This window comes from Falco rusticolus, chromosome Z (genome assembly GCF_015220075.1).
Source record: "Falco rusticolus isolate bFalRus1 chromosome Z, bFalRus1.pri, whole genome shotgun sequence".
In the NCBI taxonomy this organism is placed as follows: Eukaryota; Metazoa; Chordata; class Aves; order Falconiformes; family Falconidae; genus Falco; species Falco rusticolus.
Window position 1 is genome coordinate 74737225 of NC_051210.1, and position 18087 is coordinate 74755311.

The following is an 18087-nucleotide window of genomic DNA, read 5'->3' on the forward strand; positions in this document are numbered from 1 at the left end:
AGCCCTACTGTTATGTGAGTGAATGGATTAGAGAGCTTTACCAGATCCCCCTAGTCCTTTCAAAATCCCTTCCTTCGCTCTCATGATCTTGTGGCTGGACAGATAAAAGCTTGAGACAGAGACTGATTAAGGCCAGAAGATCATTTGGGGTTTTCAGTGCAACATATCTATCACCTGATGATTTTCCCCTCCTCCTGATTATTACCTTTTCACCTACTCAAAGTGCAGTTTGGTAGTGTTTGTAAGCAGTCATCGTATCATACTGCAGGGCTCTGATCCAGGAGCCCAGCAGAGGAGTGAGACCTTTCTAGTGGCCTTTTGCAGGAAAACTGGTTTTAGAGACTTGGCACATTTCATGTAAGAGCATAAAGGTCCCAGTTCTCTAGGACAGCCCCACGTTTTATAACCACAAGATCATCTTCCCTTCTGTTCCTCCTTCCCTACATGGCTTGCAGCTTCTGCAAGAAATCACATACTTGGGATTCTGTTTCTTCCTTGTGTAGCCCTGATTCGTGTCCTGTGTAGTCCATGCTGACTCCTGAATTATGAAAGGAAAGGGTTTGCATGAGTATGTCATTAAAGACTTTTGTAGCACATAGGTTGCAGGGGCTCAAATTAGGCTGCAGTATCTGTATTTAAGACCTTGGCAAAACAGCCCTGCTGTTTTTTTCTAATGTCGGTTCCCTGCATTTTTAACAGAGGAAAATGGACTATAAGGAAACCGCATCATGGCCTAGCACAAGTAGCACCAGCATGGCTCTCGGACATCTGAGCTCATTGCTCCGTGTCACCAGCCTTAGCTGAGTTCAGGCCACAGAGACAGTCAGGTTCCTAAATACCTTCACTGCAAGAAGGTTTTTGGGCCTTCACTCAAATGTAGTCTGGGACCAGCTGGGGAAAGTAACAGCATTGGTTGGTTGTTGTCCTTCATGTGTGCAAGCCCTGGCAGAGCATCAAGGTGCATGTTATCACAGATGTCTGACAGCTATGTCCTCTGCTGCTCTTGACCCTCACTGCCTTTTGCTGTGCCTGTCCTGTCTCTTCCTTGTCTTCTAGGAACATCATTCAGCCACTTCTGCTTCCATTCCTGGTTACCCATCCAGTCCTCCCATCACCTTTTACAGTTGCCTCTGGTCCTCCTAGCAGACCCTACATTCCCTCCCTATTTGTCTCCTGCCAGTCCTCTGCCCTCATCAGACTGTCCTTGGACTGCAGATGCTGAGAGGGATAACACATAGAGGGGAGGATTCAGGGTGACCAAATGTGTTCCTAGCACCTCACTCCAACAAAAAATATGTATATTTATATATTTATGTGTGTGTGTGTGTAAAGTTATATTTAAATATATATATTTCATATCGAGCTGAGAGAAACATCCAGAGTGCAAAATTTCAGCCCAAAGAGTAGACATTTGGCAAATGAAAAAAACTGGTGATATACAAACATTTGGGCAGTCACACTCAAGGAGCAAAGCAGGCAACACCCTCCATGGCTCACAGCAGTCTGCCTTCCAGCAGGGCCTTCGGGAGCCCTGGCACAGGCCTTTGGGGCTGGCCTGTGTCTCTGCAGCAGAAGGAGCAGCAGCCCGGAGGGAGCTGGATAAAGAGCGACAGCAGTATGCATGTGCCTGAGCCTGTCCCAGGAAGCACTGATGTTGTGGTCACTTTTCATATCCCTTCCCAGCTCAGCCAGAGATGTAGTTTGGCTTCTTGTGCGTGCAGTAAGCTCCTTCGACCTCCTCTTCCCACCTCAGGCAGTGCTTTCTCCCGTGCTCTGCAATCTGCTGCAGCTCCTTCAAGGGGGCCAGGGACAGATGGCTTGATTTTGGCTGATAAATGGGCTGCCTTCAAAGGAGAAGTGAGGCGGAAGCTGTCTGGCCTGATATCTCTTTCTGGTGCTGTCAATGGGAGGCCAAGGAGGCAAGCTGGAGCAGAATGAAGACCAGTTGCATTGCAGGAAGCACAAAGGGGAAACAAATTCTCCTTTAAAAACGCTCTCCTTGTGCCACTAAATGGTGTCTGCTTGCCTTTATTTCAGACAGCTCCTGCCAAACCCCGTTTACCTCAGTATTTAAGATATGCTCTGGTCTTTGCTCAGCCTGCTCTGCTACATGAAACACAGCAGCACTAAGTATCTTCAGATGCTCTTGAGGGACAGCTGGGAATGTGGCTGGCATTTTGTGTGCTGCTGACTTTTAAGCTCAACATGGTAAAATGCTATCCAGGCTTGTCAGTTCCCATCCACAGCATCTGGCAGTGCTGGGGGCTGTCGGACACCTTGCTGAGCCTAGCCTCAAGTCAGTGGTGGGGGGCTGCCACACTCTGTAGGACCCTTGTGGTGCATAAACTGCAACCCTGTAATAACTGAGGGAATTAGGAGCAAGCTTAGTGGATAGGGGAGATGATAAAAGCCACCACTTGTGGGAATAAAAATAGGGTTTTCTTCAGAGACCTCAATTTTGCACTTTTTTTCAGGATTAGGAGGGGAAGAAGCATCCCTGCCCTTTGGAGGCAGAACAATTTATAAACCACATTTATAAAAATCAGCTGTTTCCCTTTAAGTTGGTTCCTGTGGCTTTGTCTCGACTTCGGTGATTAGTCACATAATGAGGATATTTCTAATACAAATGTGTCAGGGGAGAAGGGAGTCAAACAGCACTTCTTCAGAGGAGAATCTGTATCCCCCTGGATGCTAATTAGTCATGGAGAGGCAGGTGTGGGGGGCGGGGGTGAGGTGAGCTCTTATTTTAGAAGCCAGAATGATTTGTGCTCTCACAATTTCTTGCACAGGGCTGGAAAGCCATGCCAAGGTAGAGTGACTTGAGATCTCCCTTGGCTTTTGCATCCCTGCCCCTCAGACGTTTCCCATGCTGCTGCTCCTGCTGCTGTTCGAGGGGTTATTTCTGTGAGGAGCTTGGCTAAACAGAAACTCTCTCCTTATACATATGGAAATCTGATGACTGAGGTCTCCATCTCTTGGGACAAGTTGAAAGCATCATGCTAAAGAGAAAAGGCCTACTGAGCACTGAGCTTGGTAGCTTTGTTTTCTCAACTAGTGGAGAGAAACTGTTGAGGTTTTAATGCTGGGATCCACCTTGCAGGATGGGCAAGTGACTTCTCAGGCTGTGCTCACAGGGACGGTGCTGAACACTTTGAACTGGTAGCCACAAGTGAGGACAGGAGCAGTCCTGCCTGCCCGGTGCTGCCCTCTCAAAGTTGTTAGTGTTACCCACCAAGATCCTGGCTGAGCCTATCAGCCTGGGTTGTGCGTTCAGGAGGCAGCACTAGCACTGTAGGGGTATGAAAGCATGGGCTGTGGCAGGCCCCTGCTCCGTTCGGGCTAAACTGGTGTCCGCTGCTGAGATTCCCACCTGTCTGCAGTGTGACAGATATGCTTGGTGTGTAAGCCTTGGGAGCTGCTCATCTTTTGGGTTGTGTTGGAAGAGTCTGTGTTTTTAGATTTGTTGAACAGCTTTGAATGCTTCCGGGCATCCATTATTTTTCCTGAGAAATCTTTTGAAACCTCCATCCCAGAGTGGTGGGCCCCCACAGTGCTTCTTCAGAGCTTTGGTTGGATCCATTTTATAGCCTTTCTCCTTTCCTCCGTTTTCTCAGCATCCCTCCTTCCCTGGAGCCAGAGGTAGCTTTGATCTTGGACAAATGCATAGGTATTTGCTCTTCCCTCAACATCCTGTCTGCATTCACTAGGCAGCATTCCCAGATCTTCAACTTCCCTAGAAAGCAGGGTGCTTAGTGCTTGAGATTTCCATGCTGGTGACTTTAACTCTTTCCAGAGCAATGTTTGGCTGAGTAGCTGAAGGGAGATGCAGTGATTCCCTGCTGAAGGCACTTAAAAGAACCACCCATGCCCTTGGCTTGTGAGCACAGGTTGAGTAAAGCGCAGGCATACAAACTCGGCTTGTATAGACAGTGAACACGCAGCCTAGGGTGCCTTGGGTTGAAGGCAGTATACCTGGCAAATGTGAAGTAGGTGTGCAATGGAGCAGGCATCCTGTGGTTTCAGCATGAATCCAGAGGCTGAAGAAAAGCTCCACAGTGTGCTTTCTTTCCAGGAATGTCAGACATCAAGCTGACACTTGACAGGTGGCATTGTTCATTATATGGGTCTCGTGGTTGGCTTGAGACCTCAGAGAGCCTGTAGAACCAGATATCCCTGCCCTCTGGGAGAAGGGGGATTTACTAGGTGCAGGAGAAAAGCAGGATGAAAAATTATTGGTGGAGGAAGAGTGAACAGGAGAAGCAATCAAACAGCTCAGGAAAGGATCTGAGGGACTGGATTAAAGGCGCAAGGTATATTCCAGGAGCAAAGGTATGGGAGCTGAACATATAAAAACCAGCCACCTTTCTTAAAGTATCCTAACTGCTAACTGGAAAAGAATGAGTGGCCCCAGAGTGGCTAGTAATAGGTGTAACATTGAACCATTGTTTGAAGTCCATGGTCTGTTGAAACGTATGGATGTGGAGCCATCCCACATTTTCCTGCTATTATTTGTACAGCCAAGGGCTCTGAAAGCTTAGTAATAGCATATTTGGCACTGGCTAGATCCAGTCCATGGCCTATAAAAGTGATTCTCTGATCTCCAGGCTGCTGGAGGGAACTTACATCACTGGAACAGAACGCCCCTACTGTCATTTGTATTGTGCCAGGACATTTTTGTCAGGATATATAATTTCTGCAATATGTGCCGGAACCAGCCAAAATTTATAGTGTTTCCTTCAGGTAAACTTTGATCTTGTCTTTCATGTACAGCTGGAACAGCCTAGCTGCCTGCAGAGAGGATCTGTAAACCATTCTGTATATGCTGTGTGTACAACCATGGCGTTTCAGCAGTGATGGCAGCTCTTGTCTTGCACTTTCTCAGCCAGTTTCTCACAGTGTTGGGGTTGTCCATAGGAAGGAAGGTTCCTCTCCACCCTGTGGGGGAGTCTCTGATCATTTCAGGTGGAAAACTCAGCTCTCTCTTTGAAAATACTTTTCCTCCTGGTGAGGCTCCTTTGAGACCTTGAAGGAGTTAAGATGGAGGACACCTTTGAAAGAAGCTATAAACACTAACTAGTGATCTTGAATTCAGTCACTACAAGATCTTGCTGTGGTCTCTTATGGGCAGCACTAGGGCTGTGCATAGCACTGCAATTTTCTGTAGGATTCAGATAATACAGATAATGCCTGTACACCAGCGCACACAGCTACAGGCCACCTGATCGGGAAGAGGAAGGTGATGAGGCCTTCACAGACAAGCTGGAGGTGGCCTCCCGATCGCAGGCCCTGGTCCTCTTGGGGGACTTGCATCGCCCCGATAGGCACTGGGAAGACGGCACAGCGAGGCTCGCGCCGTCCAGGAGGCTGCTGCAGAGTGCTGGTGATCACTTTCTGACACAGGCAGTGGAGGAGCTCCTAGACTTTGTCATGAGAAAGGCAGGAGGACTGGTTAGGGTTATGAAGGTTGGGGGCAGCCCTGTCAGCAGTGACCATGAGATGGAGTCAGGTTCCTGCGTGAAGGCAGCAGGGCAACAAGTAGGACTACAAGCATGGACTTCAGCAGAGCTAACTCTGGCCTCTTGAAGGATCTACTTGGAGGAATGCCATGGGTTAGGACTCTGGAAAGTAGCGGGGTCCAAGAGAGCTGGCTAGCATTCAAGCATCACTTCCTCCAAGCTCCAGATCGGTGCATCACCATGAGTAAGAACATGCTGTGAGAACATGCAGAGAGGTGACGAGACGGGCCAAGGTGTGTTTGGAATGAAACCCGGTGAGGGAGGTCAGGGACAAGAAGGGCTTCTTCCAGTACCTCAGCAGGAGAAGGATGACTCGGGAAAATGTGGGCCGGCTGCTGACTGAGGTGGGTGCCCTGGTGCCCAGGGACAGAGAAAGAGGAGTTATTGAATGCTGCCTTTGCTTCAGCCTTCACTGCCGAGGCCGGCCCTCTGTTATCCCAGAGCCTGGAGGCAAGAAAGGAAGTCTGGAGAAAGGAAGAGTCTCTCTTGGTCGAGGAGGATCATGTTAGAGATCACTTAAGCAGCTAGACACCCACAAATCCATGGGCCCTGTCGGGATGCACCCAGAGCGCTGAGGGAGCTGGCAGACGCTATTGCCAAGCCGCTCCCCACCATCTTTGAAAGGCCATGGAGAACAGGAGGGGTGCCTGAGGACAGGAGGAAAGCCAGGGCCACTCTGGCCTTCAAAAAGGGCAAGAGGGAGGATCCGGGAGACTACAGGCCAGCCAGCCTCACCTCCATCCCTGGAAAGGTGATGGAACAGCTCATCCTGGTGGTCATCTCAAAGCACGTGGAGGAAAAGGGGTCATCAGGAAGAGTCAACACAGATTCACCAAGGGGAAATCATGCCTGACCAACCCGATAGCCTTCTCTGATGGAAGATGAGGGGAGAGCAGCGGTGGATGTTGTCTGCCTTGACCTCAGCAAGGCTTTTGACACTGTCTCCCATAAGATCCTGACACATAAGCTCAGGCAGTGTGGACTAGATGAGTGGACAGTGAGGTGGATCGAGAGCTGGCGGAACAGCAGGGCTCAGGGGTTGTGATCAGCGGCGCAGAGTCCAGCTGGAGGCCTGTAGCTCGCGGTGCTCCCAGGGGTCGGTGCTGGGCCCGGTCCCGTTCAACTCATTCACCATTGACCTGGACGAAGGGACTGAGCGCACCCTCAGCAAGTTTGCTGATGATGCAGAACTGGGAGGAGCGGCTGACACACCAGGAGGCTGCGCTGCCGTTCAGAGAGACCTGGACAGGCTGGAGAGTCGGGCAGAGGAACTTCATGAAGTTCCACAGCGGCACGTGTAGGGTCCTGCCCCTGGGGAGGGACAGCCCCAGGCACCAGCACAGGCTGGGGTGACCTGCTGGGGGGCAGCTCTGCGGAGAAGGACCTGGGAGTGCTGCTGGGCAGCCAGTTGCCCGTGGGCCAGCTGTGTGCCCCGGTGGGCAGCCAGTTGCCCGTGGGCCAGCTGTGTGCCCCGGTGGCCAAGCAGGCCAGTGGGACCCTGGGGGGCATGAGGAGGAGCGGGGCCAGCAGGTCGAGGGGGGATCCTCCCCCTCTGCTCTGCCCTGGTGAGGTCCCACCTGCAGTGCTGTGCCCAGTGCTGGGCTCCCCAGTTCAGAAGGGACTGGGAACTGCTGGGGAGGGTCCGGTGGGGGCTGCAAAGACCATCAGGGGACTGGAGCATCTGCCTGGTGAGGAAAGGCTGAGGGAGCTGCGCCTCTTTAGCCTGGAGGAGATTGAGAGGGGATCTTATCAATGCACACAAATACCTTAAGTGTCAGGAGGATGGGTCCAAGCTCTGTTCAGCGGTGCCCAGCGATGGGACAAGGGGCAGCAATCACAAACAGAAGCACTGAAAGTTTCACCTGAATCTGAGGAAGAACTTCTTCACCTTGAGGGTGACAGAGCCCTGGAACTGGCTGCCCAGAGAGGTTGTTGAGTCTCCTGTGGAGACATTCAAAACTGCCTGGGCATGACTCTGCAGCCTGCTCTAGGTGAACCTGCTTTAGCAGGGGGTTGGTCTAGATGATCTCCAGAGGTCCCCTCCAACCCTGACTATGGTGTGATTCTGAGACTCAGCTGCAGTATGTAGCCCAGAGCCCAAGCTCCTGTTCCTGACTCTGTCCTCCAAACACGCTGTGACCTTGGCTCTGACATGCTTCTCAATTTATAATCATTTTGAGGGTATCCTCCCGCATGAGCTGTGGTTTGAAGAGCAGTTGTAAAGTTGTTTGGTGATTTTGATATCCTGGTTTGGCCCAATGCCTGTTGCTAAACGGACTCCTACAATAGCTACCAAGGATTTTGTGGTGCTTTATTGCCTTACATACTCATATGTCTCATGTTGCAGCTCAGAGGTGTGGCTGTATAACCAGATGTGTATAAGGAAAGGTGTAATGTCAGCATAGGTATGTCCTTAACAAGGAAGGAAATGTTTTGGTATTGAAGCACCCTGAAAACATACTTCAGTTAATAGCTGGTTTTAAATAATTATTGCATGCCAGCCACTTGGCAAGCGCTACAGGCAGTGGGAAGTGCAGTGTGGCATTTCTCTAATTTGCAATGTTAATGATCCAATTTAAGTCATGTAAAGTTAACACAAACCTATAAATGAATGTGATAATAGTGATGGCTTATGCGTGAGAGAAGAGGGAAATACGGTGTTAAATATATTCTATCGTGATTGAAAGGAAAGGACTGTGGGATGCTTGTGCTGGTTTCTTGGAGGGAAACCTAACAGAAATCATGTAATTACTGCCATTTTTCTTCCTTGTCCCTCAGTTGCTTTCCCAAAGTATTTGGTTGGTGCTTCCTCTGTTATTGTAGACTCCCAGGATTAGTCATACATCATCACCTAAAAAAAGATACTTTCTTCCCTGTGCTGCAAATGTCATTTTTGATCAGGAAAACAGAACTGTGAAGCATCTTGTTCCCTTTCCACAGCTTACACCTTCCTGCTTGCTGCATTTTTTTCAGCTTGAGTGTGGCATGACAAACCCCTTGCAGCCAGGGCTCCAAGGGAGCATTTCAGCGCGAGCTCTGTGACATACACAGGCAGACTGGCACTTCTCTCCTGCCCCCATTTGAAACACGGCAAAGATCCAAACCCTCACTACCTGCCAGTAAGCTGAGTTACCCCAACTACAGGTGTACACAGTAAAAAGTCATTTAAGTGACATTCTGGTTCAATTTAATTAATATGACTTGAGGTTTTAATCATGGAGCAATATTAACAGTTCTGGCTTTTCAACTGCTAAAAAAAATGGCTTCAAATACTGGTTTGTCATACAATTATAAACTGAACAGGTTCAAAATCTGGATCTTGTAGTGGATATTGCAGGCCTAATTTGTTACTGTTAAGTAAGTTTTCTTCGGTTGCTCAGAAAAGGAAAACAGCAACGTTGTAACTGGTACATTGGCAGAGCTAGTAGAAAGTCAATAAACAGTTGTTGTTTATTGCTTTGTTGAAACTGAGTCAGTAGCTATCTGAATGTATTTCAGTGTATCAGTCGTTGCGTCACCAAAATGGCATATATTTTCACTTTGGTGAAAAGTGGTGGTGATGCTGAGATGAGCAGTTAGTGCTCTGGATCCAGCAGCGTGCACATGCTGATGAAAAGTGACAACCACATCTTCCCAGGAGCCTTCTGCTGTGATCACTGTGTGATTCTGGAGTTCCTTCAACATGTAAGACTTAGAAAAAAGATGGTTTTCTTCAGCTTACCCAGAGAGAAGAAGGTGACGGCCAGCTGTAGTCCTTGACAGTGGGTAGGGGAGTTTGGAGAACCTCTCTCTCCTGGAATAAACTGGTGTTCTGCCTAAATGAGTTTGGCTTAGAAGCAGGCTCCTCTCCTCTAAAGACAGATGGGGGAAAGGGACCTGAAAAGATAGGGATCTTACCAGCTTGCACCAAATCCAGATGAACTTGCCCCAAAACCTGATCAGCTCTGTTGATTTTCTGTGACAAATTAGTTTCTAACCCAGGCTCACAACAGCAATTCCACAACTTCTGTCAGGCAAATGTACAGCTCCTTAACCATACCTCTGCAGTTTTCTTTGCTATTTCCTTGCAACCCTGCTGTAATTTAAGGTAATTTTTTCTTATTCTAGTAATCAGAAACATGAAAAATAAATTACTCCCTTTTTCTCTGTGGCAGTCTTTTCTGTATGTGAAGATGGCAATTGTATCCCTCCTTAGCCTTCCCCTTTCTGCTCTGAACAACCCCATTCTTCCAGTGTTCCTGGATGGTTGTAGCTTCTAGCTTTTATCTGTAGGACAGCTGAAGGAATTACATCTTCCTTGAAATAATGGGCTCCAACATTGTATGTTTAAGCTGAAGCCTGAGGGGTGTGAGGGAGAGCCTGAGAGTCTTTTGTGAGGCTTGCAGGTTCCACTCCTGCCACACATCCACCTGTGACACTTTCTCTTGCTGAACATGCCATTATGGACCATTGTTCATCTATATGGTGGATTCAGCTTGATCCACTGTAAATCTGACAGCCTTTGAGACTCTCCTTTTATGCTATTTCTTACACAGACTACGTGCATCTTGATTCCCAGTGGTTTTGTACCCAGTGGTTTTTTTAAGCACTTCATGTTCATAGATATGTCTGTATTGTAGTGATACGTAGAGGCTGCAGAGGTCTGTTGTCCAAAACACTGTGAGGTCGTGCTATTACATACCTACCTGTGCACACCGAGTCCCCTCCCCAGAAGCCTGCTGCCTACAGCTGCATTTCTTGGTATAACCTAGTGTGGTACAGCTTGAAGCAGACTGAATCTGCAGACACCATAGCATTTTCTGTTCCCAGGGCAGAGAGTCTGAAGGCATAAATATTTATTAGCAGGAGCAATGTTCTAGCCTGAGAGCCTGGGATGACAGCATAGGAATGATAGAAACTTCTCGGTGACCTGAATGTACCCCCTGTATTTGGGGTGCATGCAGTTTCTCACACATTTTCCTGTTCCCCAAGTCAGTCTCTCAAGTACAGAACACGTATCAATTTTTCCAAACTCAATGTTTGATGTGGAAAAGAAGCAAAAAACTTGGGCTTGTCCTTTCTTGTTAGCATTTGTTTGCAGCATGTGATCCACATGGGCAGCTTCAGAAAGCAGGAGTCCACTGAGCTGTGAGTGCTCACTGTAGGCTGTCACACACACGTTGGTACCGAGACTTCCAGCATCTTTAAGAAGACAGCAAGCAGTGGTACTGGAGAGAGACAAAAGGTAGCTGGGTGATACTGCTGAGCAGCCATCTCATACTGATTCAGCTGATGATGATCAGACAAAAGCCTCTGCAGAGGTGGTGGGTAAAGCCCTGTATATTGGCTCTTTCCTTGAGATTAGAGGGTAAGGGCAACCATGCCCCTCTGCTTTATCAAAAAGCAGAGCTCCTTTAGTGATCATAGAATTTCTCCCAGGCAGCAGAGTGGAGAACATTTTCTTAGGGCTGTAAAAATGACTGATTTTTAGGATAAGGAAGGGTGGGCAGATAGAGACATCTCAGTTTCCAGCTGTGTTTTTAAGGGGCAGCTGAAGGCTGCAGAAACTGCATGTGCCCGTTCCCTTCCATGTGCACTGGGGTCCCAGAGGATTTGCAGGGTGAAAGGCAGAGGCTAGTGAAGCTTACAAGGTGTCAGAAGTGTTGACTGTGAAGTAAGGCAAAGGAGGCTGCATTTTCCAAGGCGTTACAAGGATACATTTGTATGCAGCACTCAGCTCCACCGCTCAGGGTGTGACTGCAGAGTTTGCTGGCTGCTTGAGGCTATTCCCCCCACCCCCCCCTACTCAGTGTGGGTTACTGGGAGAGGTATACAATAGGAATAAAAAGGCTATTGACCTGGTGCATTAAGGCAGATGATGTGTTCTTGCTAAGTACTGCAAAAAGGAAAGGAGGGATTTAAAAAAAGAGAAAGAATAAAAACCCTGCTGAACATGCCATCTTCCTTCAACTCTTGATTTCAGTTTTGAGTCATTTTAGGTTCTCTCTGTGCCCCTGCATATGGAGGATTCACAGCACTTCTGCTCCACGAAAGTTCACTGGAACTAATTTCTAATGTTCAGAAATGTCACACAGTACACACACTGTAGGATATGGCTGTATCTGGCAGGAGGGCAGTTTTCAAGGTCTGTTGTGTCAAGCCTATAAGAAAAAACAAACCAGTAAGGAACCACCCCACTGTTCAAGTGCTGTGGTTGTGTGTGCCCCATTAAAATGTGAACATGTGGGGAGAAAACTTCGATTAAACTCTGGCCCCAGCCAAACATTCATGCAGTGGCCTGATTGAATGTATTTTTTCCTTAGGAATGAAGACATAAGAAGACCTCAGGAACAAAAAATCCCTTAAATATATTGAATTTCCATAGCCATTTTAAAGCCCCTGCAGCAACATCTCAGTACTTGCCTTCTAATTGGGAGTGTTGTGTTCCCTGCAGCAACCCAAGAGAAATCACATCGTCTGGCCTGGTACCAGTCACACCACCACGTAGCTGAGATTTTGATGTCAGGGTCAGAGCTGAATGCATTGGTCTAGGGAGACTTGTAAAAAAGGACAAAATTGCAAAGTGAATTCCAATAGCAAAAGCCCACACTGAGTCTCAGTGTGCTCAGAGGCATTCACAAGCTAAAGGCTAATTAGTCAAGTAAATGTTTCGCTGGGTGGGTGAGCTATATATAGAGAAATGCACCTGTTCAGTATGCACAGAAGCAAAGTGTGTTCCTGCAAAGAGGCAGCTCCAGCCAAGCAGCCGTGGGAATGCTGCATTCTTGCAGCTGGGGTTGTTACTGTAGGGTCATGTGTGTTGCTGTAGAACATCTACAAAGTGATGGATGGGAAATACGACAGTGCCTTAGCACTCCTGGCCCAGGGATAGATACCTGCTGGCACTGACGATGCTGTCTCTGGCCCAGCTTGGTTTCCTTTTGGATCTGTTTTACTCTCTGGAGGCAGCAAGGCTATGTGCACAGCGGTGATCACCCAGACTGCTGTTGCTTTGTGATCCCTCTGTGCAGGTCTTGGATTTGTTGTGTGGCCATAACATGTTCCCCTGGTGGGTCTGCTGTAGAGGTGCCATGCTGCTGTGGCAGAAAAGTGTCATTACAAACCTTGGAGATGACTTCCTGGTGCGAACTGGCATTATTATGGACTCTGCTGCTGTGTCCTTCATCGTTCTGACCTCCAGTGTCAAGAGGCCGGCATGCAGTCTCCACCAGTTGGCCAGCCTCCTCTGTAGTCAGTGGGGAGAGGGGACACATCTCCAAGGACAGATTCATCTCTTTGTAACGTGAGTGTCCAAGACAGGATGGAATGAATCGCTCTTTGAAAGTCATCTTTGTTTTCTCTGGAGGTCTAGGAAGCCTTTTCTGTTTGTTTGGTCTATAGCTTTGAGATTGCTCCAGCTGTGTCCTCTGGTCCAGGACCAGAGTCCAGATCCTCAAAGGCACCTCAGAACATTTCTCCCCTCCCTCTATTCATGCAAATGGATGTCTGATATCACTGGCAGACTACCCAAAAGGAAGAACTGCTATCAGCACATCAGCTGCTGAGAAAAGTGAGGGCTGGTGTTTGTTTAAATCGTTTAAACATAATTTTAACAACATGAACCTGAGCTAATCCTCATAGCCAGGTTCCCTTCTCTGCCATGTGAACTTCTGTCTGTGAGCACATGTGACTCTACGCTGGACTGCACCAGCACAGGAGGCAGAATGTGGCCATCATACTATGTCCTCTACCATAATATGTCTACTCCCATGCCTTCCTGCAGGCAGCAGGTTGTGTCTCCAAGGTCTTGTTTGTGGTTAGTAGCACTAGGAAGCATCCAGCTCTTGGATTCCTGCTCCTTTAAAACAGCTGTATCCTTCCTTTTCCCAGCCTGTCAAGAGAAAAGGTTCTCATCTGGGAAGCCTGGACTCAGATGATGCCACTAACCACGTTACACATCCCATCTTGGAGAGCTTCTAGCATGTCTAGGAGACAGTCATGTCCTTTGTATTATCTGGCCATTCCCATGAATATCCTTTCCTACAGCCTTCTCAATCTAGCCCCTTCATCTGGGTGTGTTTAAGACCAATCCCATGTTCCAAGGATACTGCAAGAACTGGTCTTCGATTGAGATCATAGAATAGGTTCTGACACAGAAAAAAAGGTTGGCTATTTTAAGTCCATTTAAAGGTCTCACCTACTGTTGTGCCATTTCCCCAAGAGGACAATAACAGGGTGAGCCCATGGTGGTGCCTCTCCCTGGTTCCCTCCCTCCAGTGGTGTGTGTCTCAGGGCAGGATGAGACAGAAGCAGTGTTTTTGGGTTTGGCAGATATTCCTTCCATTCATTTCTCCCACTCTTTCCTGAGCCCCTTTTAGCATCCACAGCAGCATATCATCTGCTGTATGGAGAAGTGCTGAGTTTGATCCCAGCTGCTGCATGTTCACTGCCACTTGGTGTCTCATGCTTGTAGAAAATAAGGGCTATCTGGCCCCTTTTCACCTTCTCACCCTACTCAGGATTATTTAGACTTCTCACAGAGGCCCTGTGCTTTGTCTTTCCCTGGCTGAAGAGTCTTGTTCGGTCTAGCTGGTTGTGCGATGGGACCTGTCATCCAAGATATCTCTTCCTTGAGTGAAAGCTGCTAGCTACACCTCATCATTTTCATTTATAAAAGTTGTGATTGTTTTTCTTCTTTGTACTACCTCACTTTTAGCTTAATATAATTTCAGCTGCTCTATTTTGTCATTTAGTGTTGTTATTAAAGTAGGATTTTTAACCTAAAATGCAGGTGATCCATCATTTATGCCTGTTTTCTCCTGGAGACTGGCTTTTTATTTGCAACCTGCTCTAACCTTTTTAACCAGTCATTAACTGCTGCATTAGAGGGAAAGTCCAGCAGTGACTGCATTAGAGGAAAGCAGAAGAAATTGCATTATCTATTCAATGTCCATTTCAATGTCAAAATTGAATGCAAGGTCTTGTAAGCACCATCCATTTTAAGTATTGTCAAAGTTTACAGGATAGTGCAAAGGAGCAGAATTTTGATAAAATATTATAACCCTACTTATGTTATTTGACCAGTTTCTATGAAGACAGGGCCTAATTCAGGAATTACATTTTATCTCAGAAGCACAGTGTATTAATAAGAGCTAATGTGCACTGCAGAGAGGAGGCAGGCACTAGGGAAGAAGTGGCTTGCCAAGTGATTTTTTTACTGAGAGCAAAGTCCAATGGTACCTTGCCTTGAAATTCAATGACTCTGCCTTGCATACAGGTGTCAGTGGCAAACAATAGTTGCATTTTTATAAGAAATTGTGTACAAAATACAAACTGCAGAAACTGAGAGACAGGCAACATCAATTCACCAGTTTGGAATGGTATTTTCTAGTATTTGGTTTCTGGCACTTTGTTCCATTTCTTACAAAGTGACGGTTTCTTCAGATATTAGACCTAACATTGGATGTTTGTTTTCCTTGTGCAGCTCTATTATAATTACAAATTTACATACACTTATGCATATATGTATGTGTATATTCAGTTTAGTTTCGAGCTTCTAGGTGGGAAGAAGTGAACACGTTGGAAAACCAATTTTAATTTTCACTATGGTGCTAAGTAGAAGTAAGTTCCAACAGGTTTTAACTTTGCTGTGAAAGATCTGTAAATGTTTTTTAGCTGTGGTAGAACTGCCTTAATGGGTAGTTTGAATCTCTCTGAATCCTTTGATGTGCTGTACCATAGAGTACAACACTACCTGAATTAGGTTGTCTGCAGGTAGGCATGATGGAACGGACTCTGTGTTTGGGGAGCATTGGTGCTGACAGATACTGAATAAATTTTTCCAGTTAGCCACAAAATAAGTTCAGTATTAGAAGTACAGGCTTATTCATTGTTCTTCCAAGAGGGACTGGAGATTGAATTCTACTCATTCAGTCGTTATTCCTTCTAAGCTGGACTTTCACACAGGCTGGTCATGAGCTTTTGAGTTTTAATCATGAGGTTTACTGTTCCACTTGGAACTGAGGTGAAACTGTAAATGCATTTCATACAACACCCCAAAGAGTCATCAGATGAAAATGATTTGGGATTACTGCCAACCCAGGCTGAATTTGAACTGGTGACCCACCCTCCACATTATATTCCCAGTATCATCCATCATATAAGTCTGATGTTGAAATCTGGCATTTCCAGAGGTACTTTGAGCATACTAAATGTGCTTCCAAGTTCTGTCTTTTGCCCCTGGGTTTCAGCTATTCAAAACACCATCATGTTCTCTGCTCCCTGTGAATGCGGGTGGGGGTGGACTCACCTAACAGCCAGAGATGAGACAGCATAACTTTTAGCTAAACCATTCTGTTTCATTTCCTTTTCTTTCTTAACAGGATCCAACAGCTGCATCTATTTCGGACAGAGATTGTGATACAAGAGAGGGAGAGACTGTAGCCATGAACTATAAGCCGTCCCCACTTCAAGTGAAATTAGGTGAGTCTTTGCTGATGGAGAGTGAAAAGGCTGAATCCAAGGTCTGAAATACAGTGAGGTGCTTGTGGGATCTCCGTGTGTGTGGCAGAGCATGCCAGCTCGGCTCAAACAACTCACAGAGTAGTTTTATCATTGTGATTCTGCTGCTGAGGGAGCTGACCTACAAACATGTGAGGACCCTGTATCTTGGGCAGTGGTAGAGGAAGGAAGCTATGCCTTGAAAGGAAGGCATAGCTTTTAAACCTACAGGTTTTTATCAAGCTAAGATCAAGGCTTGGCCAGACAAAGAATGAAGATAATATAGAGGGATTGTAAAAAGATGAGAAGACAGAATAACTGCAAACAAAAGGGAAAGGATCAGAGACTTGGGCCACTACCAGGAAAAGACAGAGCTGTGTTACTTTGAGATGAGGGGCATGTAGGTCTGTAAAGGTTCACATACAAATACTTGTGCTATTTCTGAGCAATATTTTTTAAGTTCTGGAAGCAGAATCATCCAATTAGCATAATACACTGCTTCCTCGCAAGGCTAATGCTTACAAGAGGACAGCAATCCACACGTGGCTGTCTTGCCTCCAAAACCTGAGCCACTATTGTGTCACACAGCCTCAAGAAACTGATGAAGGACAAGTCAAACAGTGTGCTTTTTGCTCAGAGCATGGGTAAAAAATGGGAATCTAAGTCTGGAACATTTCCCAGTGGGGGCAGGAAGCAGTCCTCTGGTTCTCCTTCACATCAGAAACAATGACACTGAGAGGGTGCTACTGGAGCTGCTAGAGGGTGACTGTGCCATGTTGGGGAAGACTCTGAAGGGAGTGGATGCCCACATGTTTAGTGGGATAGCTCTGGCCCCTACCAGATGAGTAACAGGGAAGGTTAGCAGACAGCTAAGATTTGAAGAAGATTTGGGAAGGTTTGGGCATTGGTGTGTGATTATGAAGAGATGCTCTCAATAGATAGGTTTTACCCAAGGACCTGCAGTACTACTGCAAACACTACTGTTGGCCTCATTTATAAGAGGAGCCTTAAAGAAACACCAGGAAAAGGCTGGGAAGCACTTGTGAAGTCTCAAGGCTCTGCCCGAGTAGATGGTAAATTGAATAATCAGACTAATCTGGTCATAGCAGTACAGAAAGGAATGTAACAGAGTAGACTTATAGACAGCAAAGGAAAAGAAAATAGTTGAATAGGCAAGATCTCACTGAAGGAGTGACTAGAAAGGAGAAGATAGAAAGTTGGATATGCAAATGCAGCAAGATTGTGCAGCAAAGTGAAGGACCTTGAGCTGCTGATACAGGACGTGAGCAAGTGCACTGCGCCAGCAGATCTGTCCTGCAATCGCAGTTACAAATACTTTAAAACCAGTGGCTGCTTTTCAGGAAGGGGAGCAGCTGTATATGTTAGTGACAGCACAACTCACAGTTTGGTAAAACATTGTCACTGCCAGCATGCCATATGCCACTAGGATCCTTTTTCACTGCCAGAAGAGTTTTATAATGCTATTAGAGAGATAGTTTCTACTGCAGTAGTTGTTTGGGATAATCTAACATCAGGAATCAGGCTGGAGAGCAATTGATACTATTATTGGTAAGTCTGAGATGTTCTTGCATTTCTAAGCAATAAGAATATCCTCCACAGATTCGCTAACAGGGCAGAAAATGGTGCTATTTTAGACATGGATTTGGTAAGTCATGAGGACATTATAGGAGATCTGATCATAGTTGGGTTCTGGGATGACAAGTTCAATTCATGCAAATTAAATGAAAATATAATTTGAGGTAGATCTGTAACAAACCTCAGCTTTATAAACGAAGTGCTTAAGCAAAGCCAGTAGACTGAGAAACCCAGGAACTCAAAACACATCAGACTGTGTTTAAGGAAGTTGCTACATTAGTTGATTGCAAGATAACTAATTATTAAAATGGACTAATACGTGAAAACACTCCATAGTCACACTTCTGCAGAGCTTACCAGCTCTTTTCCAAGGATCAGATACAACAGAATGATTAGTCTTTCTGCCAGAACTTCTGCTTTTCCACAGAGGGAAAATTCTGTTTCACTTAGCCACTGCTGAATGGAGGCAAAGGGAGGTATTGGAAGACTCTGAACA

At 46.6% G+C, this 18087-nt stretch overlaps 1 protein-coding gene across 1 annotated transcript in view; it reads left to right on the forward strand.

The window, feature by feature from the left end:
* FAM219A (family with sequence similarity 219 member A) overlaps window positions 1-18087 on the forward strand; it is a 102995-nt gene that overhangs the window by 43734 nt on the left and 41174 nt on the right. Inside the window, 1 exon segment of the mRNA XM_037373167.1 lies at window positions 15878-15977. Within this exon segment, the coding sequence (XP_037229064.1) occupies window positions 15878-15977 (100 nt within the window).